At 44.8% G+C, this 26,719-nt stretch overlaps 1 protein-coding gene and 1 long non-coding RNA gene across 2 annotated transcripts in view; one reads left to right on the top strand and one right to left on the bottom strand.

The window, feature by feature from the left end:
- Nucleotides 1–1,935: 1,935 nt before the first annotated feature.
- Utp14a (UTP14, U3 small nucleolar ribonucleoprotein, homolog A (yeast)) lies at nt 1,936–26,119 on the bottom strand. The gene is made up of 15 exons (XM_005401255.2): nt 25,992–26,119; nt 24,698–24,770; nt 23,803–23,873; nt 22,711–22,775; nt 19,905–20,047; nt 19,214–19,369; nt 10,699–10,818; nt 10,517–10,611; nt 9,620–9,743; nt 9,458–9,535; nt 8,320–8,701; nt 5,527–5,933; nt 4,629–4,822; nt 4,411–4,510; nt 1,936–2,364 (listed from the first exon to the last, which is right to left on the bottom strand). The coding sequence occupies exons 1-15, from the start codon at nt 26,030–26,032 to the stop codon at nt 2,092–2,094; spliced, it is 2,322 nt and encodes a 773-aa protein (XP_005401312.1). The 5' UTR covers nt 26,033–26,119; the 3' UTR covers nt 1,936–2,091.
- The window catches only part of LOC106150348, a 38,825-nt gene continuing 37,795 nt past the window's right edge, over nt 25,690–26,719 (top strand). The window contains exon 1 of the long non-coding RNA XR_001237115.1: nt 25,690–25,806. This is a non-coding gene — a long non-coding RNA (uncharacterized LOC106150348). The remainder of the gene's footprint in view (nt 25,807–26,719) is intronic.

Below are 26,719 nucleotides of genomic sequence, written 5' to 3' on the forward strand. Positions count from 1 at the left end.
CGAGAAAGGGGGCCAGGGCTTCGGCAGGCTCGGGAGGGGAAGGGTGAGTGGACGCGGGGAAGGGGAGTGCTGCGAGAACCCGAGGGTGGAGGCGGATGGGCGTGTGTGGAGCGCGGAGGGCTGGGATTTAGCGCTGCAGTTCGGGATGACCGAAAGACCACGAGGAGGGGGGCTACACCGACGGGACAGGACTACCTAGGCAGGATGAAAACTGCCTAGAGGAAAGTGGGACCTAGGAGGGCTGGAGAAGGGTGGCGGGGGCGGCCCGAGCTCGGCAGGAAGGCGCCACCACCGCCCTCTGCCCGTCCCCAGCGTGCCCCGCCCCGTCCGGGGGCCCTAAGGGCAGCGGCCTGGGCCGTGGGGGAGCCGAGCCAGGGCGGTACCATTCGGAATGGAGAGGGGGGCTTGGGGGGAAGGGAGGAGCCAGGGGTCAGAACCCTGTTGGGGGCGGGGGGGTCGCCACACCCTGGGAAAAAGGCTTGGGCACATCCACAATGGACCAATCAGCAAGCAAGGCCAGGGTGGCGTCAAGGGGCAGCTTCAGCCAATGGGAAGGGAGAACACTTCGGAGGTTCAGAGGAAGAAAAGAAAAAAAAAAGCCCCACGAAACAACAATCGAATCCGTTTGGGGGCTTGGAAGGCTGGGAGTGGGCGTCATTTATGGCACGGTCAGGTGCCTGCTCTCCCCCTTGAAGGATGGGGTCGTCTGCATCACTCCTCGGTAGTGGGGAGCAAACGGAGCTGAGGAGAGTCCCGCGAAAGTAGACAAGGATATTACCGTTTACTGGGGGACACTCCATTGAGCACTTCAACTTGGGGGGAACCGAGGTGGCAGCTTTGTGCTTACAAGAGTGAAAGAAAATGTTGAGCTGTCACAATCGGAGGCAAGAGTGGGTAGGCAGGGGTCCTCATCCCCCACCACTGGCTACTGAAGTGTCAACCAGCAAGTGGATCGTGGATATCTCAAATCAGTGGGTAAAAATGCACTTTGGGCACAGAACACTGTTCAACATACTCATTTCCCTTGCCAGCCAGTCTCGGGTAGTTCTTGAGGGTATGCGTGGTAGGCACCCACAGTAACAAGTGAGAAATTCATAGAAATTTATAGTGTGGCTTTTGGCTTAAGAGTTAGCCTACGGTCGAGTTCCTGCTCACCAGTTCGCCGTTTTGTATTGCTGGATACATCGCTCTCTCATCTATAAAATAAACGTATTGCAACTGATTTGGAGAGTGGTGTGCTTGGCAAAGAGGGCCATATGGGGAGGGGGGGGTCTGTAAACAAAGAAAAATCTTGGGAGGGGTAGAGCCAGACATTCGAAATATCTCTGAAGCTCCTGAAATTCTACGTAAACTGTTCTTTGTGTTTGTACATTTTTCTGGGGAAAGAGGAGTTTCCCAAATTCCTTGTTAGGCATGTCTGTTCCAGAGGCTCTTTCCATGTATTTCTTGTCATTCAAAGGCAGGCAAGTTCTTGGAGCTAAGGAGCTCATGTAAATGAACTACCACACAGCCAGGGACTACTTAACTGTACTTTAAAAAGAAAGGGAATGGAGGGTTAATTCTGAAATTGTATTCACTGTACCTAAAAAGTAATGATAACGCCTCACTGTCTTCTTATAAGGGAAGAATGTGAATATATTATCCGAGACAGCACCTGTGTGAGCTGGGGAGCTCCCACTCACAAATGACAGTAGCTAGACTACTGGGGGACAGAACCCTGCTTCAGCACCATCTTGACCCAAGGATCAGTTTAGGGCAGACTCTAACTGCATCTTGTACCTAAATTCAGAGATTAAAATATACAATGACATATGTCTTGGTAAGAAATGAAGTTCCTCTGAAAAGTGCAACTAGAGAAATGTAAAACTGGTGCATCCAGAAGTGTCTGATTTGAAGAAAATGATTCAAGTAAGAGATAACACAATGCAGTCCACATAAATAGATAAAAAAGCCTTTATTTCTAAAATGTGGCTTAATTACACTCTCAGTGTACTAAGCTGGTTTTAGAAGTGATCCTGCATCACAGAGCAACCAAAGGAAGAACAGTTAGGGCTCCTTGTCCTAGCACCAAGATGTCACTCCCATGGCAACTCAATCTCTGGAGATTTTCTTCAGCTGTTTCTTGTGATGTCCACTTGGTCGTTTTGGATTGCTCTGTGTGACAGAGAGGTCCGACCTTGAGGAAGAGCAGTAGCCCACATCCTCTGCTTTTATGGGCTTAATGATATGGCCTGGCTTGGTGACAACCTTGGGAGTGGTGAGCTTTTGGAAGGCCCTCTGGGTGTTCCATGTGGATCCTATAGGGGTCTGGACGGTCCTTTCAAATTGCTGATGATGGGTGAATGGGTATGGAAGCACCCGCACCTGGAAAGGAAGAGCAATGTGGTGAGCCAGGCCTGGGTTCTAGCCTCTAACTAGTCTCTAATTGCAGCACATCATGTACTGTTTTGGCACAGGCATGGTCCTATGGGATGGGAGTGAAGCTTCTGAGAGGTCAAGGCATCTGACGTTCCCCTCTAACCTTAGGAGTCCCAGTGTACTTGAGGACATTTGGGAGGAGAAGGACCTGTGTTGGTTCAGGACCTCCCAAGGTTTACCCAGCAACTTAGGGACTGGAAGACCACCAAGATGGCTCTTACCTAGCTTTAGTTATTCCAAGGCTGCTGTTCTTATAGAACACTGGCTGCATGAAGTGCCAGGACACTTGTGTATTCCTATGGATTTGATGGCCTCTCTGCCCTCCTCATGCTCTCCATCCCCTACATCTCCCTGACCAACACTTTGGCTTAGACAGGGTAGGTGATGTACCTGAGTAACACAGGAGCAGTATGGGAGAACAGACCCCCGGGGTGTTTCCTTGCCTAGTGCTCTTCTCCATGACACCCCATCATTACCTACAGCTTCCGACATGTAAATAATCTGTAAACATATCCCGGTGAAAGGAGAGAAAAACCCTAAGTAGAAAAACGGGGCAGTTAAAATTGGTATTCTTTGGAGCTAGTAAATGGAACTCTCAAGAGAAGCTCAGTGGTCTTGGTAGTAGTAAGGGAATAAGATTCTCTTTAGATTATACCAGAGAATGACTTACTTGGGTCAGTGCTTGATCTATGCATCTCACCCAGGGCAAGGGAAAAAAATCCGTTTCAAGAGTATCCCCCCACATACCTTGAAGCACTTTATTCTACTGCACGCTGGAACCTACAATGTCTTGCTTATTAAAATGATGAGCAAAATCAAGGGAGATTCTTGGAAAAACACTTGTCAACTTGCTATGACTATATTTAAAAATCAAGTAAGAGCTCTGGAAGGGAAAGGTGGTCTACCTGTACCCTGGAATCCTGGACTATCAAAACCCCCTCTCTCTCCCTTCCTCGTCTGTAACTGCTTGTCTGGTCAATGTTCATTTTCTAGTTATACACCTTCAACTCAGACCACAGTAGCTATAATTTCTGCAATGACTGGTTCACAAATACGATCAAATACAGTATATATATGTATATTTTTTTCTTTTTTCTTTTAACCACTATTTTGTTTAACAATTAAATGGTTTTTTCTGTTTCAGGAAAGCACCTTTTCTTCTCTTCTCTTTCTTAAACTACTGGGGATTAAACCGAGGGTGTTTGCACTGAGCCACATCCCCAGACATTTTCGTATTTTTATTTTGAGGCAGGTTCTCATTAAGTTGCTGAGTTGCCCAGGCTGGACTTGAACTTGTGATCTTCTCTTGTCTCAACATCCTAGTACGCTAGGATTACAGGCATGTGATACTACGCCTGGATACCTTTAACATTCTTAAAGGCCATGAACATGGTCAAATTTCTTGCAAATATCCCTAGATTATCATGTGAAACAGCTTAAAATCCTTTTACTGTCCTAAACAGGTTCTGATTTGTCCTTTTTTTGTCTTTTTTGAGACAGGGTTTCACTATGCAGTTCACGCTGGCCTTGAACTCACTTTGTAGCCCAGTCTGGCCTCAGACTCTCAATGATCCTCCTGCCTCAGCCTCCTGAGTGCTGGAACTACAGGCATGCACCACCATGCCCGCCCGGCCTCTGAACTATCAGTTGAAAGTATTTGCAAAGAGTTTCTTTTCAGTCTAAACTTTTTTCCCAGTCAGTAATTAGAACACATTGTATCTGGAACTATGAATCTTTTTTTTTTTAAGAGTAGGAAATTTTATTGGAGAAAAGGAATAGGGAATAGGGGTGGGAGAATGGGGAATAGGAATAGTTCCTGAGAGATAGGAGCGGTCCTGAATGGGTTGCCCTGCAACTGTTAATCTTATAGCCCATCAGTGAAAACAACAGATTTGATTCTGTGGTCAAGATCACACATCCCCTTGGCCACAGATCACTAGAATACTCCTTTCAAGCAAGAGAGCAGGCAGTTGTGAGCCCTCTAAACCTCACCTGATGTGCTGCTGCATGGATGTTGCGCTTCTCACTGATAATCACATTTGGTAAATTCTTGTCTTTCCTTGGAGGACCTTCAGGGGCTTTAATGAGAAATCTGGAAAGCAAAATGGCAGGACCAGGGGTTTTAAGGATTTAGCCAAAAGGGCAGGGAAGACACTAAAAGGTGAGGTGGGTGAAGGCGCCTGTCACCAGGCAATCTTCCTTGCTCTTACCGGCGTCTTTTCTTGGCGCTGGGCTTCAGGCCTATACCACCCCACTCGCCCCAGCCAGGTAGCGTCAGGTCCACATCCTTTGGCTTATTTGCCTTCACAGCCTCCTTCTTCTCTTTCAAGAAATCTCTGATGACATCGTCTCCAGCAAAAGCTTCTTTTATTATCTGCTTTTGGTGTTTCTCCTCTTCATCTTCCTGGGGAGAAACAAGAAAGAAAGCTACAGCTCACCTTCGGAGTCCAGTTCATGACCATTTGAATTTTGGGTTGTGACATTTTAGCGCCCCCTAGGGGGAAGTGCTGAACAGTGATGGTGCAATACTAAATAATCAGGAGCCAGTCCTGCTCCAATTTCCTTTTCTTTGGGGTAAATATCCCTAACTCTTAATCATTTGACATAATTTTAAACTTTCAGTAAGAAAATTCAGGGTGGAGGCAGGAATGTGGGCTTCCTCCAACTTAAATCCCTAAAAAAGCAAATGCGAGAACACCTTACCTTTAGTGATTTCAGTTACCTAATTGGAGAGTCCCAGACCATTCAAGAGCCTACTGAGTGAAGTAAAAAGCTCAATGATTCAACTTCAAATTGTCCTACCTAAGATTTGGTCAGAACTTTGGATGTATTGCTTCTTCCTCTCAGGGCAGTTTTAGTCACTCCTGGGAGGTTCTGGCAGCTCAGAATTTAGGATGGGGGAGGGGTCAGCAGTACCTATACATTTGCATCTATTAAACTGTCAATGGGACCAATCTGGCCCCATAGCGTTGAGCATTCCAGACCTCACAACTACTGAAATTTGCCTCCAGCAAAACAAAGCTTGGCCAATTCTACTCCCCAAGTAGGAAGGATACTTTCTACAACAGCTCTGACCTCACAACGGCCCACAACCCTGGCCCTGCTCACCAATTCCTCTACTGCTGTGGGAACTGCCAACAACTTTACGGAAGGCGATTTTGTAGTTAGGAGATTCTGAAGATCAATCATTTGCTCCTTTTTTTTCTTCTCCTTGGGAGCATCAGTCTGGTTGTTTGAGGTTTTCTCTGCTTTTTCCTCTTCCATCACAGGTCTGGGAAGCTCCTTATTTTGAGAATATTCTTCGTGGCCCAGATCTTCTAGATCTTCCAGCGTCTGTACTCTCTCTGGCCTCTGCAGCAACACAGGTTCCTCTTCCTCTAGGGCACATTCCTCTTTCTGGACCTGGAGAACAGTCCTCACTGAACTCACTTTTTGCTTCCTGGATTGATGGTTTTTTTGGTTGAGTTTCTGAGTCAATAACTTCAATTCGGATAATACCTCCTGGCAACTAGAATCTGCGGAGAAGAAATGAGAGCTGTCAGCAAAGGAGCTTGGAAGTTCCCCAGTCAATGAGCATTTGTTGAGCACTCACAGGGTGCCAGGCATCACAGAAAGATCCTAACAAGGAAGAATGGGGAAGTGAAGATTCCATAGGATGGATCTCCTGGAGACTTAACAAAGCACTTACCTGTCAAGCAGCAGGTAATGGAATTTAGGTGTTAAAAAGCAGCATATTGGGAAGCAGATGTCTTGGGTCCTGTTCCCAGTTTTGCCAGTGACTCACTGTACAACTGGGACAGGGGCTTAATTTCCTAGTTATCGTAAGCCCTTTCAGGGAAGATCGCCTCACGTTTGAAATTATTTTAGGCAGACATAATGACATATGCCTATTAAATTGCAGTACTCTGGGAGACTGAGGCAGGAGGATTGCAAGTTTGAACCCAAGTTAGCGAGGCGAGGCCCTGTCCCCAAAAAATCAAAAAAGAACTGGGGATGCAGCTTAGTACAAAGGTCCTGTGTTCAAATTCCCAGTACTGCCCAAATAAATAAATAGATGAATAAGTGAAAGAAAGAGAGAGAGAGAGAAAGGGAGAGAGAAAGAGAGAGAGGGAGAGAGAGAGAGGGCCATTTTAACAGGTAGCTTCTGAATATAACTCCATTGTTTGCTTTACTGCTTGTAAAAACCTTCTCCAGATAGTTTTGTCTTGACACAAGAATCTTCATATCTTAAAGGAGTATTTCAGAATTTGCTGTGGCCTAGTCAAGAAGAGATAAGTAGCTACTTTCTACAATGAATAGAGCTCGCACTTTCCAGCCCCTGGCAAAATCTGAGTAAACATTTCTACTCTCAAGAGCCTTGAGGGAAACATGGCAGAAACACACAGTACTTCTGAACCGCCCTTTGCAATGACTCAAGCTACCTCCATTCCCAAGTAGACCCTGCGCTCTAGCTTTGGCTTGAAGCCATTGTGACTTCTTAGATCCAGCATTCGGACTAAGAATCAAATTTCAAAGAAAACAAAATCAAGTTTCCTTACTCATCTTGATGGCGACCCATGTGTAAGACACTGTTTCACAGAAGGTTTGGGAACATTCTATTACTTACAGTTCAAGGAAATCCAAATCTACCTTTCACATGTTCATACTACATCCAACAGCTTTATACATCTAGCTAAATGACTAGTTTTTCTTTTCTTTCTTTCTTTTTTTTTTTTTTTTTTTTTGTCTTTTTGAGACAGGGTCTCACTTTGCAGTTCAGGCTGGCCTTGAGCTCACTTGGTAGACCAGACTGGTCTCAAACCCACAGGATCCTCCTGCCTCAGCCTCCCGAGTGCTGGGATTACAGGCGTGCACCACCACACCTGGCGATTAGGTTTTTCTTTCTCTTTTAAGGGATAGCGTCTTGCTATGTTTCCTGGGCTAGATTTGAACTCCTCAGCTCAAGTGATCCTCATGTCTTGGCCTCCCTGGTAACTGAGACTACAGGTGTGTGTTACTGTGCCTGGCTAGATGACCAGTTTATGAGTAGGCTCAGGACATGACTATTGTCCTATGGCTGTACAGAGGCCAGCCCACAATCTCAGCCTGTGGTGCTGCTTTCCAAAATCCTTCCAGAAGTGACTAATTGTAACTATTCGTCTCCAGAAATCTCCAGCTGAGAGCACTTAAGGTCCTCACAATACATTCTAAATGACAGCTTTTTTAAAATAAAATTTTACCACATGAAAGAGATTTTTGCTGTCATTTGAATGTATTGTTCCTCTATAAAATCAAATCAGGCCTGAGAATTTGCCCAGATAGCCAAGGGAACAACAGGTAGAAAACATTCGCAAAGTCTGAGCACGGAGCAACCATTCTAATTTACCAGGCAGCCTGCGGAGTTATTCATTCTTGTAAAGTCTCACCCTATATAGACACATCCATACAATCCAGCATTATGAAATGCTACAGACGTCACTCCTACTTAACAAACAAGACAAACTCCAGCAGTCTGAAGTTTTATAATGTCTCCAAAGCCACTTGCATGTGTAAGTGTGAACAGATTTCCAGCTTGACCATCCCATCTCATGTGTCTTTCTGTGATTCACATGTACCAGGAATGCTAAGGCATGCCCTTACTTCAAGGGTGGTATAGTCAGCTCTCTGAGGACTACAAACCCCTAGAGCAGAAAATGTGCCCAAACACATGGTCCAGTCATACAGATGACTGCTTATTAAATGCTTTTGAAGAAAAATGGTTATCATGAATCTAATTTCACTTGAGGGACCCAGCACACTCACTCTTAAGGTCCGCAGAGTTTAATCACTAGGCAGCATGTGTGGGTGGACATTTGGCTTTTCTCCTACAGTACATCCCTCACAAATATATACATAAAACTGTCCCATTTCATCACAGCTCACCTTTTGTTTCCTGACTGCCCACTGGCTCAGCATTCTGGCTAAGCTCAGATCTTTTTCTGAGGGATCGCCTTTCCTCAAATTCGTGCAACAGAATTTCTTCCTCTGCTCCTGGTCTTTCATCTTCACTTTCAGAGACCTCCTGGACCACGGGCTCAGGTGGCTGTTCAGGGTCCTTCTGGACTTCACCTTTTGCATCGCTGTTACAGTTCCTGAGCATCCAAGGATTTGGCCCATCTGCACACATCTGTACTTCATTCACCGCATCAGGAACAAGAAGCTCTTCCTCTTCTGCACCGTTCTCTCCCTCACTCTCTGAGACTACCTGCAGTTTCTGTGTCAGTTCTTTGTTCTTAGCCAACTGTTCCTGCATAGCTTGGCGAGCCTGGAGGGAAAGAGTTACAGCACTTGAGAGCCCTGTCATTAGTAGCCACAGTGAACACCTTTCTTGGTCTGTCCCTCTCTCTTTCTTTCAATCTATTTTTTTGAAGTACTGGAGATTTTGAGCTACCCCTACACCTCTTCGGTTTTGAGATGAGATCTTGCTATGGTGCGTAGGCTGGACTCAAACTCATGATGCTCCTGCCTCAGTCTCCTAGGGTGCTAGGATTACAGGGTTGTATCACCCTGGTCCATTTCTCCTTTTTACTTTTCCTGGCCCATTTCTTAAAGCTGCCCTCTCTCCATTTAACTTGTTAAGTATTTTTTACTGATATCTAATGTTTGTTTGTTTACTTATTTGTCTTTTTTGAGACAGGGTCTTGCTATGCAGTTCAGGCATACAAAGTGAGCCTTGAGCTCACTTTGTAGCCCAGGATGGTCTTGAACTTGCAAGGATCCTCCTGCCTCAGCCTCCCAAGTGCTGGGATTGTGCCTGGCTTGATATCTAATGTTTAAACCACACATGTATCACTATGCTAACAGCTATGGAATAAAATGGAAGACAAATTCTTTGTCCTCAAGAAATCAACATGTGAAATACAATTTTAAAAAAGCCCCTCTCTGCTTTACTAGACTTGCCTTTAATACTGGTTCCCTTTCATCTCTTTTTTTCTGCCTCAGTGATTTTTCTGATGCCTTTATAGATTTCTGGTTCTTTTCCTCCAATTTCATCTCTTCTTTTACCGTGATGGTCTCTTACCTCCAGATCATATTTGGCCATAATTGCTTTTGACTTGGCCCATTTCCCACTGTTCTGGTGCTTAAGGCTCATTCGCTCCTGGAAAGGAAGGACAGAGTGAGATCTTCAGCACCTTCCAGGAAAAGTTGGCTCAAAGGGTCAGGAGGCAAAAAGTAGTCTCACCATCATTCTGGCCTTTTCAATTTTTTCCAGTTCTTCCAGTGCAGCAGCAGGATTGACCTTCTGTAGCTGCTCAAACTCTTTTAGGGCTTTCTTGGCCTTTCCTTTCTTTACAATTTTGTGATACCTATAGGGTAGAGAAGAGAAGGAGGGAAGAATTTAAGAGATTCAGCACTGATATCAGACACCAAAGTGCCCATGCTAGCCAAGGGTTTTCCCTCTGAATTTCTACTTTTTTTTGTCTTTTCGAGACAGGGTCTCACTATGCAGTTCAGGCAAGTCTCGAACTCAGAACAATCCTCCTACCTCAGCCTTCCAAGTGCTGGGATTACAGGCGTGCACCACCATGCCGGGCTCCTCTGAATTTCTAGAATGGCAGTGCTCGCTGATTGTAAAGATCCACTCTGGGACCTGAGAGGATTCACTGGACTTTCGGTCTCTGTAGCCAGCCCCAGCCCCCAGGGGCAGATTTCTGCAGAGCAGAGTTCCCTCTGCTTCTATAGCCCAAGAGAGGAACACAAAGAGTTCTCGAGAGGCAAAAGGTAAAAAGAAGAGAAAGCAACTAAATAGTCCTCTTTTTGGCAAAGCCAAGCATGAAAGCCAAAGCTAGTAAAGTGGCTATTACCCAAGCAGGCAAAGCTATCAGGCTGGTTTGGGGGGAGGAAAGGCTAGTCATTCTTATCTGGAACCTCCCTTTTTAAACATTTCATTTTAGAGATGGAGTCTTGCTTGTAGCCCAGGCTGGCCTCAACTATGTAATCCTCCTACCTAAGCCTCCCCAGTAGCTGGCATTATAGGTATGCGCCATTGCACTGTCCGGGACCTCTTTTACATGACCCCAATTACCATGTCAAAGAACTCATCATTAGCCATATCACTCTCACCCATGGGCCTCCTTACTTTTTACTTTTGATTTTTTTCTCTCTTCGAGCCCTGGCTTCATAGTAGGACTGCAGAGCCCGGGCCCTCTGAAGCTCTGCTCGGCGCATCTTAGCCTGTAATGAATGGCATTTACAGTGATTCCGGGGCTTGAGGGCAAAGGCTGGGAGAAGCATGGCATGCCTGGGGCTCGAGACACTTACCTCTTCGAGGCTCATGGCCTTGAGAGAGGCTTTTTCCAAGGGAGTCAATAAAGGGTCTGTCACTGGCTGCTTGTTTTTGTATAGGAGGTTGAAAACTTCTTGCTCCAGGGGGGTTCTTGCCTTAAGAAGGCAAAAAAACATATTTAGTCTCATGCCACACTCTTACAGGTTTCTCTATACATTTCTACTATTGTATAATTTTTAAAAATTCTGATGGAAGACAGCTTCGACAAGGGGATTCTGAGGCTTCTCTTTAATATTACTGTGTTCAGGTTATCAACATAATATGGAAAACAGAATTCCATTCTCTTAAGAATCTAAGCAAGACACCATTAACATAAATGCTGGCAGGACAGAGGAACAGATGCACCAGACTGTTAAAGACTTTTGATATTCAGAAACACAACGGTATTTGTAATGGCATGTGTATTTGAAGCATATAACTATTATTTTACAGTTAGGAATCTCAGATTCATATAAGCTCTTTTAAGGAATACTTCTAGAAGGAAGAAGAGATCAGATCTTAAGCATTATTTACCACTGACGGTATAAAAAGAAAACAAATAAATCTGTACAATGACTCAGAGGGGAACCGAACTTTGAAAAACCACAGCCAACTGTTACAAATCATGTTATATATGTGTTCTTGATATCATTAATTACTGATGAAAGGAAAAACATGGCAGTTTTAGGCACATTCTACAAATTTTGTTTACGGCAGGGTGTGTTTCTTTTCTGTTTCTTTTTCTCTTTTTTTTTTTTTTTGCTACAGGGAATCACACTCATGACCTCAGGCTCGCCAAGCAAGTGCTTATGCTGCTGAGCTATACCCCTGGTCCAGCAGGGTGTGTTTCAATTTCTTGAACACAAAAAGGACACTGCCTTAAAAAATATGACTGTTGTGTAATTAGCCTGCTTCCTGACAGTTCAAATTTAACTACTCCTTCCCAAGATGACTGAAATTATTATGTATCACAAACATATACCAATAAAATATTAGATGTGCAAAAAACCCCATACAAACTTGAGTGCTCTTTTATAACTTTGGCTCCAATTCTTCAGTTTCCACTTAATTTTGCACAGTAGGTAGTACCTATATGTATAAAATGAATGAACTGTATGCACACCTGTTATGCCACATATCCAAAGACCCCATTTGCTGCTTGACTGACATCGTGAGGATGGCTAAAATAATAAGGCTGATCATGCCATGGTCCACCCTAACAAGTCACAAAGACAGCCTGGGGCAACAGAGCCAATTTCAAACCTCACACACATATTGTGTTTCTTCAACAGCCACATACATCATGATCAGTGTTAAACTTACAAATATCTGGACAAACGTATAAACACACATCATCACGTTACACGATGCTATTGATTTAGCCATAAACCTATTCTACTGAATAGTAAAGGTGCATGTTCTTCTATTTTTAGTTATATGTAGTAGTGATCAATCACATGCTACAAAGTGATTTATATTACAGCGTTGTGACCTCCCTTCAATTCAATTCAATTTACCAACATTTATTGATTGCAGCTACATTCCAGGTACTTGTATGGGGTGCTAGGAATACACAACTAAGACAGTTCCTGTCCTCATAGAGCTCCCAGCCTTTCAGAGCATAGAGACACATATGTTACTAATAATGTAACAGGCTAATGTTATTTTATAGGGGTAAACATGAAAGGAGGACCATTAATTCGGATGAGGAGGTAGATGGATAAGTTGGGGAAGGAAGTGACTTTTTGAGTTAGGCTTTGAGAACTAAGTATAATCCTTTCAGGAAGGGGAAAAAACAAACAGAAATGAGCATAAGTAAAACATATCAGAATGTAAGTAGTAAGGTTGGGCGTGGTGGCACACGCCTGTAATCCCAGCACTTGGGAGGCTAAGGCAGGACAGTCGTGGCGAGTTCAAGACCAGCTTGGGATACAGAGTGAGCTCAAGGCCAGCTTGAACTGCACAGCAAGACTCATAGCAATTATGAGATTGCAGCTGTCGCAAAAAGACAAAAAAAAATAGTATGTAAGAGAAAAATGTGTTGGTCCAATATGGCCTCTAATTGGGGAGCTTTGATGAATTTTAGGTAGGACAGTGATAATCAGGTTTGTGCTTTAGAAAGAAAATCCTAATGACTGTGTGAAGGATATGGGTATAGTTCTCAAATTAGGGCAGTGAAAATGAAAATGGAAATAGCAATGTAGTAGTCCATAGAGACAAAATTTACAGGACTAGCACTGTACTGGCTAGGGAAAGAACAGTTAAGGGGACAAGTAGGAGTCAAATGACTGAGGTTTCCAACCTAAGTAACCAGGGAAGGGAGTTAAGTTAAGCAACTGAGTCATAAAATGAAGGAGGCAGTAAAGGCTTAGGGAGTCTTGGAAAAGGAAATGTAAACCTCAGTTTGGACTGTGCTAAGTTTAAGGTGCATGGGGGAGACCCAGGGGATGCCTGTTGGTCACATGGAATATGAGACTGAAGCTTAGAAAGGATCAAGAGTGATAGCCAGAAGTTTAGGTGGATGTGGTGGTATGCATCTGTAATCACAGCACTTGGGAAACTGAGGCAGGAATATCACAGTGAGTTTGAGATCAGCCAGGGCTACGTAGTGAGTTTAAGGCCAGCCTGGACATAGTGACACCCTGTCTCAAAAAACCAGAAGTCATGCAGTTTATGCCACACCTCCTGCTGCATGCCTGTAATCCCAGGACTCCTGACTACACAGTGAGTTCATGGCCTGCCTGGACTAGCTAGTGAGACCCTGTCTCAAAACAACAGCCAATGAGAGCCAGAAGCTGCCTGTGCTGGACTAAGGGTCCCAGCCCCCGCCTGCTAAAGCACTGTAGCTGTGCCAGCCAGAGCATGCTGTGGGTGGGCTCACTTCCCACCCCACCAGTCTGGACCGGGCACTCCCTGCTCAGGAACTATGGCTGCGGGCTGTGTGGAGCCGAGCACAGGACCCTGTTGCAGTCGACAGTACTCAGCAATGCTGACTTCCTGCTGTGGAGCTGACAGTTGACAATGAGGTGATGGCAGTATAAATGAAGGCCAAGTGAGAGGAGCACAACGATGCCCAAGGGTGGGTATCTACCCTCACTGTGGAGAAAGAAACTGGGAAAAAGGATAAAGTTTTTCTAACGAAGACCCCAAAGCTGGACCACAATGGCGGAGGGAAAGAAGTGAGAGAGTGAACCAACAAGCGGAAGCTGCCCGTTACTGGGGGCCAGGGGAAAGCAGGTGCACCAGCTGAGTCCATGCTGAGAACTGCAAGGCTACTATGTTGCTCCTGGAAGCTCCATGCCAGGAAACGGAGGCTCCTAGAAGCAGTGGGGCTGTCTGGGACCCAAGCCCGCTACCCCTCTCTGAGTGCCGGCAGGTGGCTCCCCTCATGTAGCCCAGCAGACCCAAAAGCAAAGCACTTCCCCCTACAATGTGTCAGAGGGGATGTCCAACTCTGCCTCACAAATCAAAGGTAAAGTGAAGGAAAATGAGAGACTTCCTTGTACCATGCCACCACGGGGGGGCAGGCATCCTGTGCATCACAGAGCTCCTCTGTGAGAATGTGGAGACCAACATCAAGGACTCTGCAGGCTCGATGGTACTACACGAGGTTTATAACTGGGGACACTACGGTGTCAGCAGACAGCTACTGGCCACAGGTGCAGTCAACACCTTGGGCCTAGACGACCACATGCCCTACAAGGTGGCTATCTCCCCAGAAACCCTCACACGACTGCTCTGCCCTCTTACTTCTGGATGACCTGGCAGCTTCGTGTTTCTCTGTCCTAGCTGGCCTTCACGTTTTCTGGATGTTGAGAATAGAATTTTTGTCACCCCTACCTTGAAGGCCCTGTTGTCCTGTGTGGCTCCCTGCTCAGCTTCTTTGCTCTGATCAGCACCTGGACAGCCTCCACAGGTCTAAGGACAGCACCCCCTACAGCACGTTACAGGGACCCCTTCGGCCACTTGGGTCTGGCTAGACGTGGTACACGAATGATTGTAAACACGAGGAAGGTCAGCATGTATTGCTGCTGGGTGGCTGTCCCTGTGGTACTGTGTGACCTGGAAAGCAGATCCAAAAGCCTGCAACGATATAATGTTGAGGTGTATAGCCAGCACACAGAACAACAGACTCGAGATTCGCTGTGTGACCAGCCCAGGAGCTTAGTTAGCCTCTTGGGAAAAGGGCTGCCTCCATGTCTGAGCAAGTCACAGAGGCTGTGCCGTAGCCTGTCCTACTGGAGAGTGAGATGCTGAGGTGACCAGTCTTACATCATTAATCAGTCTCCTTGGGAAGCCCTAACCGCACACAAAGCAGCCTGTGCATGGCAAGGATGGTCATCGACCATGTCCGGCCCCTCAGTGCCCCTAAGCAGCAGCCCCTACCTGGCCGCGTTTGGAAGGTGCCAGGACATGACCCGACAGCACAGCAGGGAGCAGGGAATCGCTGCGGGGTGGGGGTAAGGTGGGGGAATACTATCACAGAGAGGGGATCTTAATGAAGAGTTTTCTGAGACAGGAAAATCTAACACTGATTACATATTTGATGAGGAATTATCCTTGTGTTTAGGTGAGGTAATGATATTACGGTTTTGTTTTCTTTTTAAAGGGGCCTTTCTAGTGAAATTGCCTGACGAAGTTTACATAGTATGTATTTGCTAAAAAATACCTGTGGAGTGAGCAGGCGCAAGTGAGTCAGGCTGGTGTGAGCTGGCAGGTGATAGAAAAGGGGGGCGTGCCATCATCCGGGTCACTACACTTTCTCACTACCAGTTTTAGTTTTTTATTAGGAAAAGTTGGATGCCATGGAAACAGTGAGGTGAGCAGGACAGTGGCCTCCCATGAGGGGTCATCCAGGTTTGCCTTGGCAGCCATCCTGGGAGACAGAAGAGGCAGGAGGAACTGCGGACCGAGAGAGACTTGCCTGCATTGCTGGCCTTTGAGGAAGGACCAACGTCTAGGAAGGTGGTGGGCTCTAACAGCGGGGAGTGGAGAACTCAGTCCTACCACTCCAAGGAACCAGGTTCCACCAATAACCACACGATGAAGGAAGGTGCTAGCTTTGCTGGCACCGTGACTTTAGCCAAGTCAGTGACACTGATTCCTCCAGAACTGTAGGACCTGGGTTGGGATGACCTATCATAGCAGCAGAAAACTCATATACACGTAACAACTACATGCAGGTGACAGTACACAGCAGAGGACTCTGAGCGGAAACAGACTGTGAGTGACAAGCATTTACATTAAACTTTATCTCAGATGGAACTGAAGTTGAAGAGAGACTTAATATGAATTGCTGTCCTGGGCATATGAAACACAGGTTGCTGATTATAAACAATTGAACAGAGCTGTTGAAATGCCACTGGGAATGATTCTGTCACTCATGTAGCTACTCTTATGCATGTAAAATCAAGCAAAGAGGTCATCTTATTTTCTAATGTAAATGAAAATAAACCAGCTTGTGGACAGAAAAAAAAACCCCAACCAACCAACCAACCAACCAACCAACCAAGCCATAGAGTTTAAAGAGTAAAAATAAAAAGCCCCAAGAGGCCGAGCGTGGTGGCACATGCCTGTAATCCCAGCAGTGAGGAGACTGAGTCAGGAGGATCACCTCACCTGGTACTGCATAGCAAGACCCTGTCTCAAAAAAAAAAAAAATGTCCCAAGAAATCTCATAAAAATAAAGTAGCTGCTGGGCATGGTGGGGCACACTTGTAATCTCAGCACTTGGGAGGCTGAGGCAGGAGGACTGTTGTGAATTTGAGGCCAACCTGGGCTACAAAGTGAGCTCAAGGCCAGCCTAAACTGCATAGCAAGAGCCTGTCTCAAAAAAAAAGGTACCAGAAGTATGTCACAGAACACAAAGGCACTCTACCCCTAAAGTACATCCCTAGCCCTTTTAAATTTTTTTAAAAAACTTTGAGACAGGGTCTTGTTAAAGGTCTTGCCCAGGCTGGCCTTGAAATTGTGATCTTCCTGCCTTAGTCTCCCAAATAGCTGGAATCACAGGCATGCGCCACCATGCCCAGCAGGAGAGTTAAGAATGTGATGTGCTGCCGAGTGTGGTGTGCATTCCTATAATCCCAGCACTCTGAAGGCTGAAGCAAGGAGGATCGTTGCGAGTTCGAGACCACCCTGGTCTACAGAGTGAGCTCAGGGCCAGCATGAACTGCATAGCGAGACCCTGTATCAAAAAGACAAAAAAAAAAAAAAAAAAAGAATCTGATGTGCCAATAGTGCTGTCATACAGGTTGAAGATTAAGAGGGCTTGGGATGTATCAACTTGGTGGCCTGTCACTAATTCCCTTTGAGAGAAGTCTCCACAGTGTAAGAAGGTGAGAAGGTAGAGACAGGAGTGGACACCAGCTCGGTAACAATTTATCTCATTTCTGAAAAGCTTAAAATTCAACTTAATAAAATCTGTTTGTACACCCTGGCTCAGATTAGGTCCAACAGGTGCCTTGCTTCTGTTTCCAGCCTTTATAATGCTACTATACCACGTGACTCTCCAACCTCCACATAGGGCTTGCAGCGCTGGCTAAGCCACAGACACCCCACCTGCCTTGAGGGCATATTGAGGCGCCAAGATTCCAAGGAGAACACTGGGAAATGCCAGTGTCGACTCACACTGCGAGGGGGAGTGGGTACCTTACATCATCTAGCACTTTGCAGTTCACAAGTGCTTTCTCACTCATTAGCCCGTTCCTCTCCTTTCAGTTACAGTTGAATGACATTTTAGGAGATGGGTCAAAATTATAGAAACTATATTGCTCTTTAGATTCTCAATCTCTAGAAATCCTAGTGCATCCTAGTCCTTGCTACTTTGTGCTCTGAGTTGTAAGGAGACTGGGGCATTATTAGCCAAAATGTACCCCCTGAACTAGTCTGTGCTGTACTTCTGTGCCACTGAAGTTTCTCAAAGACAAACTCAGAGTGAATGAGCGGTGTAATACACCCAAAGTATGGCATGTGGGCCCCAGTCCATCTTAAAGAGGTTGTGTGATTCTCAGTGCAACCTCCTGCACCACTATTTTGCCTTTGATAACCAACTCAGCATTTTCCTGCTGTCTCCAAGATTGCACTGCATTTGGAAAAGCAGGGTGCAGAACGAAGCATGGTAGCATACTATTTTTCCAATTAAAAAAAAGGGGAGGTAAACATGTAGACATAAAGAAAACTTTTTTATGGGTACCGGGAATCGAACTCAGGACCTTGTGCTTGCCAGGCAGGAGCTTGTGCAACCGAGCTATATCCCCGGCTCAAAACTCTCAAATCAGTAACAACAATAAAAAACTTATCAGAAATAGTTACTTCTGGGTGGGTATGGGGGTAAAAATGAGCATATAGGGATGGCTGGGGCCAGACATGTCACTCTTTATCTTCTATACTTTTTATTTTTGAACCTGCAGATCGTATTACCTCTTCCTAAAGTCTCCCTTCAGTGTGCAGCCACACTTTATACCTGACCTCTTTTTCATGTGGAAAAGGAAGCACCCTAGAAAGAGAATGGCAGTGACTTCAAAAACAGCATCAGAAAATAGAGCTTATCCCCATAAGTGACTACTCAATTTCTAGCTCTCATGCAAACAATTTTATTTTGATTAACTTTAATTAGCTCAACTTCCCAACAGACGAGACATTATCATTCTTAGGTTTTTAGAAAGCACAGAGGAGAAGCATAAAGAGGAATCTATTCATGGTTTGGGCGCTGCTGTTTTTGACTCTTTTTCTTTAAGACAGATCGTCCTATTATAGACTGCATACCACTGACTTTAAAGCACTTGTTTACAGACTGTATCTTCACCAAGGCATTGCTAATGATGCTAAGCTCCTGATTTTCTTAGGATTGCAATGTGGTTTTAAGTGCTTTTTAAAAAAACTAGTGGGTAAGTGGGTAAGTGGGCTGGGACTGTAGCTCAGTGGTAGTGTGCTTGTCTAGCATATGAGGCCCTTGGTTCCGTTACCCAGCACAACAAAACGAGGGCATAAGAAAGAAAACATAGTATGCACCCTCTGTCTTGGCAGTCAGATGTTAGCAAAAAAAATTAGAAACAGCCAAGTACTATATAACGTAACTGAATGAAGAGTGACTACACAGCTCCTGGGTTGACTATTACACAACAATGAAGATATGCTTCCTTTTTTTCTTTTTGTCCAGTACTGAGGACTGAACCCAGGGCTTTGTGCATGCTACTAGGTAAGGGCTCTACCACTGAGATGTAGCGTTGTCTGACAACCCCTCCCCCCGTGAAATTTGAGACAGGGTCTCAGTACATTTCCCAAGCTTGGCTTGAATTTGCAATACTCCTGCCTCTGCCTCCCGATTAGCTGGGATTATAGGTGTATGTCATTGCACCCAGTACCTTTTGCCCTTTCTGATAACTAAGCTACAATATCTCAAACTGTTACTTAGGCTTAACAAGTTTATTCAAATCAGTTGCAGGGTCCCAAATCTACAAGTTGGACAATCTCATCTTTTGAGGTTTGGTCTGATTTTGTCATACTCACCTTCCAGCTACTTAACACATGTTCAATGGGAACAAAATTTGGCTGTTCCTTCTCCAAGGGAAACACCAGCTGCTCTGCTTGCCGGTTCTTCAGAACGATAGGATCCCACTTGGAGAGGGTCTGTGATGTTTTATTGAAAGCTACTTCTCTGTGGATCTGAAGCAGGCAAAGCACAGCACATAAAAGGAAGGAACCATGAGATTATGCGTTAAACTCAAAAGACTAACAAGAGATCGGGAGGCTATGTTTCTTAGCCCAAGAAAGCATCAGGATACTAGCAGTTAACTCTCACTTACTTCTTAGGACTGCAAATGCCCCTCACTTTATTCTACTATTATTATTTTTTGTGGTGGTACTGAGGGTTGAACCCAGGGGGCCTTCACACTGAACTACATCTCCCGACTTTTTAAATTTACTTTTATTTTCAGACAGGGTCTTGCTAAGTTGCTAAATTGCCCAAACTGCACTTGAATGTGTGATTGTCCTGCCTCAGCCTCCCAGGGTGCTGGGATTATTGGCATTTAATAGAATGTCTAGCTGTTCCTACCTTATTTTTAACCTTGTCTTCAGGGGGAAAATCATAATCTTCCCTTCTCCCGTTTTCTGAGCCTTTCCTCTCCTTCTGCATTACCCTATTTTCCCTTGTCTATTCACTTTTTTCTCCTTAACAACTCGCTTCTCGGTTACTTACCCTTTCAACCTCCTCTTTGTTAAGGGGCAATTCCACGGCCTTCTTGGATTTAACTCTATTCAGCTGCTTTTTCACAGCAGCCAATGAAGATGAAGTTTTAGCAGGCTCAAGAAGATCTGAAAGGAGCAGCTTTTCTCCCGATCCTGAGGAAAAGCCAAACTTTCCGGTCAGACTGAGAAGTAAGGCAAACATCTCAATATAATGTAGGAAGTGGCCTCAGTTGCAAATGCTGTTGACTGGCAAATGTGCAGGGAAGCAGGACTAATTCTCTTCCTTCAGTCCTGACACCATCTTTCTCCTCCACCCCCAAATGTGCTGGGGGATGGAAAAGAGGCGAGAAATATTTACCCCAACTCTAGTCACTTGCTTTCCCCGTGGCCTTTCTGCTTCCACTCTTGCCCTATTACAATTTACTCTCTGCATAGCAGCCAAAGTGATCTTTTTAAAAATGTATATCACAGTATGTCACAGTCCTGCTGAAAACCTTCCAATGGCTCCCTAGTATACGTGGAATCTCATCAACCTAAATGACACAGGATATGGGATTCGGTCCATCTGCCTCTCCAACCTCAGGTCACCCCACTATGCTCTAGTCACACCAGCCTTCTTCCTAGTGCTCCAACATGCTGTGTTTCTTCCCAAGAGCCTTTGCACAGCACTTCCCTTAAGCACACTGCTTTTTCCTATCTTTGCATCATTTCCTGTAATTTAGATCTCAGCTTCAATTCTGCCTCTTCAGGGACCTTTCATGACCAAACAAACTAAAGTAGCCACATAGTCTCGATTGTACCATCCCGTTTCAATTGTCATACCCTGCCCCCAGTGCAAGGATCACATCTCATTGTTCACTGTAGCCTTAGCATCTCATCTTTTGTTTGGAGAAAAGGTCTCACAATGTAGTTCAGGCTGGCCTTAAACTCATGGATCTGCCTGCCTCAGCCTCCAGAGTGCTGGGATTACAGGTGTGCACCACCATAGCTGGCAGCCTTAGCATTTTAGACATCATAGAAGCACAGAATCTGCTGAATGAGAACTTGGAATAAATACCTTGTTACTTGCTCGGGGAGATTACATTGGTTTACTACAAACACAAATCTCATTCAAATGACCTAAATTGTGACTGTGGTAATAACATTGACATCTAATTTTGTTATGAGGTTAAAATTTCAACTTTGCCATTTATTAGAAACACGTATTTTCAACAAAGGTGATGTTTTTCTTTATCCTCTCCCCACTAGGGTGTGAAAATTGGTTCTTGGGGAAGGTACGTGAAAAAAAATCTTAGACAATTACAGAATTTCTATGTACCACTAAGGCTCAATGTAGCAAACAAAAAAATTTTTTTGTCTTCCTAGGACAGGGTTTCATTATGTAGTTCAGGCTGGTCTTGAACTCATTTTGTAGCCCAGGCTGGCTTCCAACTTGCACCAATCCTCCTCCCTCAACCTCCAGAGTGCTGAGATGCCCAGCTGTCAAACAAAATCTTTTTTTTTTTTTTTTTTTTTTGTCTTTTTAAGACAGGGTCTCACTATGTAGTTTAGGCTGGCCTTGAACTCACAACAATCCTCCTGCTTCAGCCTCCCTGGTGCTGGGATTACAGGCATGTGCTACCATGTCTAGCTATCAAACAAAATCTTAATACTTAAACCAGTCATGATGGTGGACTCCTGTAATCTTGGCACTCTGGAGGCTGGGGCAGGAGGATCTCTACAAGTTGGAGGCTAGCCTCAACTACACAGACCTGAGACCCTGTTTCAAAACACCAAACCAAACCAAACCAAACCAACCAACAACTCCCCCCAAAAACCTAATTCTTAGTAATTGATTTTCTGGAGGGGAAGTATTAAAGTTTTTAAAAATACCTAAAAAGGCTTCTCCTCAGAGAAGCCGTAAAGAAAAAAGCTGAAAAAAATTGCTCTAGGTCAGGGATGCCAAACCTTTTAGAATTTTCAATGATACAAATAGCCCACTGTGGCATGTGTGCTGTAGGTCCACCACCACAGTTCCAGGTGAAGCCCCTTGAATATGCAACCTGACTTCTCTGAGCTCCAGCTAATGAGAATATCTGTTTGTTCTAACTCGGTGTTGTGAGAACTGAGATACAATGAAATGGTGCTGGGCATGGTGGCACATGCCCCTGTAATCCCAGCTACTCAGGAGGCCGAGGCAACAAGATCACAAGTTTGAGTCCAGCCTAAGGAACTTGCAAGATTCTGTCCTGAAGAAAAAACAAAAAGCTAGAGACATAGGTCAGTGTTCTCCTGGGTTTAATCCCCAGGACTGCATAAAAGAAGAGACACTGATTGTTAAAGAGCCACACAAACATAGAGTATGACTAAGTAAGAGACAGCTGATCCACCCCCTCCCCACTCAATACTGGGGATTAAACCCAGGGCCTTCCTACTGAACTACATCCCCAGCCCTTTAAAAATTTTTATTTTGAGACAAGTTCTCTCTAAATCCCAGATTATCCAGGCTGGGTTTGAACTTGTGATTCTCCTGCCTCAGCCTCCCAGAGTACTGGGATTACAGGTCTGCATCATCACATCCAGCTGAGGCAAATATCTTCATTTGTAATCTTGTCAATCTCCATAAAAGATTTTGTTTAACCTCCTAGGCTTTCTTCTAAAAAATGGAAGAAACTCAAGGGTATCTGACCATGCTTCTGAACCTACTCTCACAGGTGAACATTTATAGTGGGACAACAGTAATCACATTAAAAGCAGTTTCTAGGGGCTGAGGTCACCACTATGATTTTAGAATGCATAAGCTGCCATGCATAGGTATCTTCCTTTGTTCAACTTACCTTCAGAACAGACATTAAACTCTGACACCTTCAAACAAGCCTCAGATCTCTCGGCCAATTTCCACCTAAAATTAGGCAAAACAATAGATATGGGGGAAAACAAATATTTCTCTCTTCAAAGAAGGCTGTGGTTACATACATTTTTCTTCTAGGCTCAGCTTTTAACACAAAGCAATCAATAAATCTACTACTAGGGACCTGGTAGTCTAACCTTCATTTTCTCTCTTTATAAAGAATCAGCCTGTCATAAATATAAGGTAATACAAAGAAAGCACAATGGAAAACACATTGGATTTGGATTCAAACACATCTGGATTTGAATCCTAGATCTGATTCTTATGAACTGACTTCAGGAGTAACTGAATTAACTTTTTTAATGGGGATAAGTAATGCATAATTAATGCTCCAAAAGATTTTCTTGTTTTTTGAGATAGGTTCTTGTTATGTAGTCCAGGCTGGCCTTGAACTTGCAGTGATCCTCTTGTCTCAGCCTCCTCAGTGCTGGGATTACAGGCACGTGCCACCATACCCAGCTCAAAAGATTTTTAAGTGTGAATTAAATACGTTGTCCATATTTGTTTTCCTGAGAAACATTCTTGAAGATACCAATAGGTAAAATAATAACCAATGATAATGCCCTACCACTTTGTCTGTAATTCGGTGTATCTCCCTACTGCTTTGTTGTCCTTCTTTTACTCTTTAAAATTAAAAAAATATAAATAAATAAGTTCTCCTATATGTGAAGGCCTAACACAATAATTGCTATAAGGATAATGATTGTTAACAACAATTATATAATGATAATTATACCCTAGGCACCGGATTTTTGTTTGTTTGGGTTTTTTTTGTCTTTTTGAGACAGAGTCTTGCTATGCAGTTCAGGTCGGCCATGAGCTCACTTTGTAGCCCAGGCTGGTCTTGAACTTGCAATGATCCTCCAGCCTCAGCCTCCCGAGTGGCAGGCATGCACCACCACGCCCGGTTTAGGCACTGGTGTTAAGGTCTTACACTAGGCACTCGACAAATGTTTACTGCAGAGAAGTCTCAGGGAGTTAGCTAGTTATAATTTGCCCAAGGTGATGGGAACATTACCTCTTCTTTCCATCAAGAGAACCAATTGATTCCAGAAGCTTTTGATGCTTTCTCTCTCCATCACTGTCCCCCTAGACACAAAAAAGGAAAAACCATTAGAATGATGGGTAGAGGAAAAGGACAACATGGAAACTAAGGCCCACGTAAAAGCCCTGGTTCCTCTGCTGGGTGGAGAACTGGGCAATGTGATGCAGTTTGGTTCGCAAATATTCTAGCCCAAGCTTAAAGAACTTTAAAATCCAAACTCCTTCACTTTAAGGAACAAAAATTGTTAGGAACTTGACAGCTAAATGTCATGCCTCTGAACTTGTTTGTGGAAGAAAAGGGTTTACAAGGATGTTTCTGTATAGGATAGTTGTGATCTGACACCTGGTATATAGTGTAGGTCAGAGCCGCGATTACCAAGGTAGCTTTTCCTTAAGGGAAAACAACCACCAGGAAAAAAAAAGCCAACAACAACAAAAAATTCAACTCCTTGTTATTAAAATAGGTGGTCTGTGAGCATACCTCCCATTCAGAACAAAATTTAAGTTGTTTTGTTGAGGGAGTGAATGTAAAATTCCTATAGTATCTGTTTGAAATTTAGCTTAAAATACCTATGTATATTGCAGTCAGATAATCACATTTCTACAGAAGTTCAGATTTGGGAAATATAATGAGGAACATGTGTTTTGGTACTACAAACTATACTTAAGCAACTGGAAGATAATACTGTAGTTTATGTAGTCTTCAAACTCTGATGGCACTTAATACAGTATCTTATACATGAAATATTAAGTAACTAATTTACTTGTGAAACCAGAACAAATATACTGTATAATGTTCCCAACTGTTTCCTTTTCAGTAATGTGTTGTCTACTCTAATTTTGATGGCAGTTTAGCAGTTGTCACCCACCTCATCTTCACTGGCACTCAAGGAGTGGTTTGGCAAATCCACTAGTTCTTCCTGCTGGCTCAAAGCCAGAAGGCTGTTTAAAAAAGGTAACAGAAATATTAGCATTTAAAATAACTTTCATTCTATTGAAACAATCTCTAATACACTGTATCTTTAGTTCTCAGTACAAAAGAGCACTATTTCAATCTATAGACAGGGGGAAGGGAAATTAAAAGGATTGAGATGTGCTATCCATATGTATCAATTCCCCACAATGAGTGTATTAGGTATTGCAAACATGTACCCACCCTCCCAAAGGAAGAACCTTGTCCTTCGACAGAGGTACAAACCAGGCAGTATGAATGCCTTTGGAAACCTGTCACATTATATTTAGACGAATTTAAAGTCAGGCATTCCCTCCAAAGTAAGCAGTGCTGGTGGGGGATGTAGCTTAGCAGCACAGTGTCTGCTTGGCAAGCACGAGGTCCTGAGTTCAAGTCCCGGTACAAAAACAAAACAAAAAAACAACAACAAAAAAGACAAAGTAAGCAGTGTTGAAGCATAATTTTAGTGATTAACACTGCTTCTCCCATTGATGTCTGGGACAATAGGTAAGGTGGCCAAAGACACTGTGGCTCCTGAAGCAAGGCAGTTCATGATTAACATTTCTAGTTATACTCCACATGTCAGACACCTTGACAGGTGCACCCAACTCAAACGTGTTATCTGATCATGTGTTTTCAGGAATGGGGAAATAGAGGACTGATCAAAAGCAATAGAGTAAGCCATTTTTCTAGGGACTTGATTTGCAAAGTGGGTGCTTAACTAGGTAGTTGCTACCCAGAAACAGATCTACTATGATCTAACAGTACATGTACGTATTTGCGAGGCAAACATTATCCAACATATGACGTTTAGTGTTCCCACGGCGGGGCAAAGGCACATGAGACACCAGAGGGTTGCGAAAATGTCGTGGATGAGTCGCTTAGAACTCACGCACCGCCAACGCGGAGGGTTAGCAGGCTGCGGACGGGGCAGAAGAGGCGTCACGTGACGAGGAAAGTGAAACATATTAACTTAGCTGCTGAGGAACAGCCCGCACCAGGACCAACGGGGAGGAGGCTACAAAGGTGAGAAGCCGCGGGGACGAATGAGATTAAATGAAAAGGGCTTTAGAGGCTGGGTCGCAGAAGTAGTTAAGTGGGGTCTTGTGAGAGGAACAACTGCTGTTTGTTGAAAGGTGTCTTCCATGCCCTAAAAGAGAGGGAACTCGGCCCCCAAAGAAGCCCGAACCTTACTCCCTTTTGCTCCTTACCTCTCCGCAGCCCGGACCGCGTTCATTTCGGCAGCCTGCATCGCTCACATGGGTCAGGAGCGGAAGCCAAAAGGAAAGCAATTTCCGTGCCGGCCTCAAAGCGATTTCTGCTTCCGCCAATCGGATGTGGCCCGGGCGTCACTTCCTCTCCGCGCGGGCTGTGGGACCGGCGGCCGGGAGGGGTCGGGGCAGGGCGGGGACGCGGCTGTGGCCGCTTCGGCGGGCGGAGCTTGGCGTCCCCACCCAGCTCGGCCCGGGCGAGCCGCCCTTGGGCGCCAGTGCCCCAGCCTCTGCCGTCCCTGCGGTCCCACCCTGGAGCCGAGGGCTTGGGCGCTGTGCTGGGGACGGAGCCCGGCCCTTCCCTGTGTCCGCCTGGTGTAAAGCCGGCACTCGAGCGCCGTCCGCGTCCCCAGGCGCCTCACGGTCCGTCCCGACCTGCGGAGTGGCCCTCCTTGTGCCGGGCGGGCCCAGGTGACTCGAGTGGACAAAGCAGGTTTCCTCCCATCTTAAGGAAAATCCCCTTTGATTGTGTGACCTCCTCTAATTACCGTTCTGTGCTCCTCTCCCTGCAGAGCGAAATTTCAGCCAAGAATGGGCTCTGTCAGTGGCTTCATTTCCTCACTTTTCATAACTTTTAAAACTTTTTCTTTTTCCTTTTCCTTTTTTTGTGGTGCTAGAGATTGGACTCAGGGCCTCATACATGCCAGGCAAGAATTCTTCTGAGCTAC

Source organism: Chinchilla lanigera, unplaced genomic scaffold (assembly GCF_000276665.1).
Source record: "Chinchilla lanigera isolate Chin_1 unplaced genomic scaffold, ChiLan1.0 scaffold00072, whole genome shotgun sequence".
Classification (NCBI taxonomy): domain Eukaryota; kingdom Metazoa; phylum Chordata; class Mammalia; order Rodentia; family Chinchillidae; genus Chinchilla; species Chinchilla lanigera.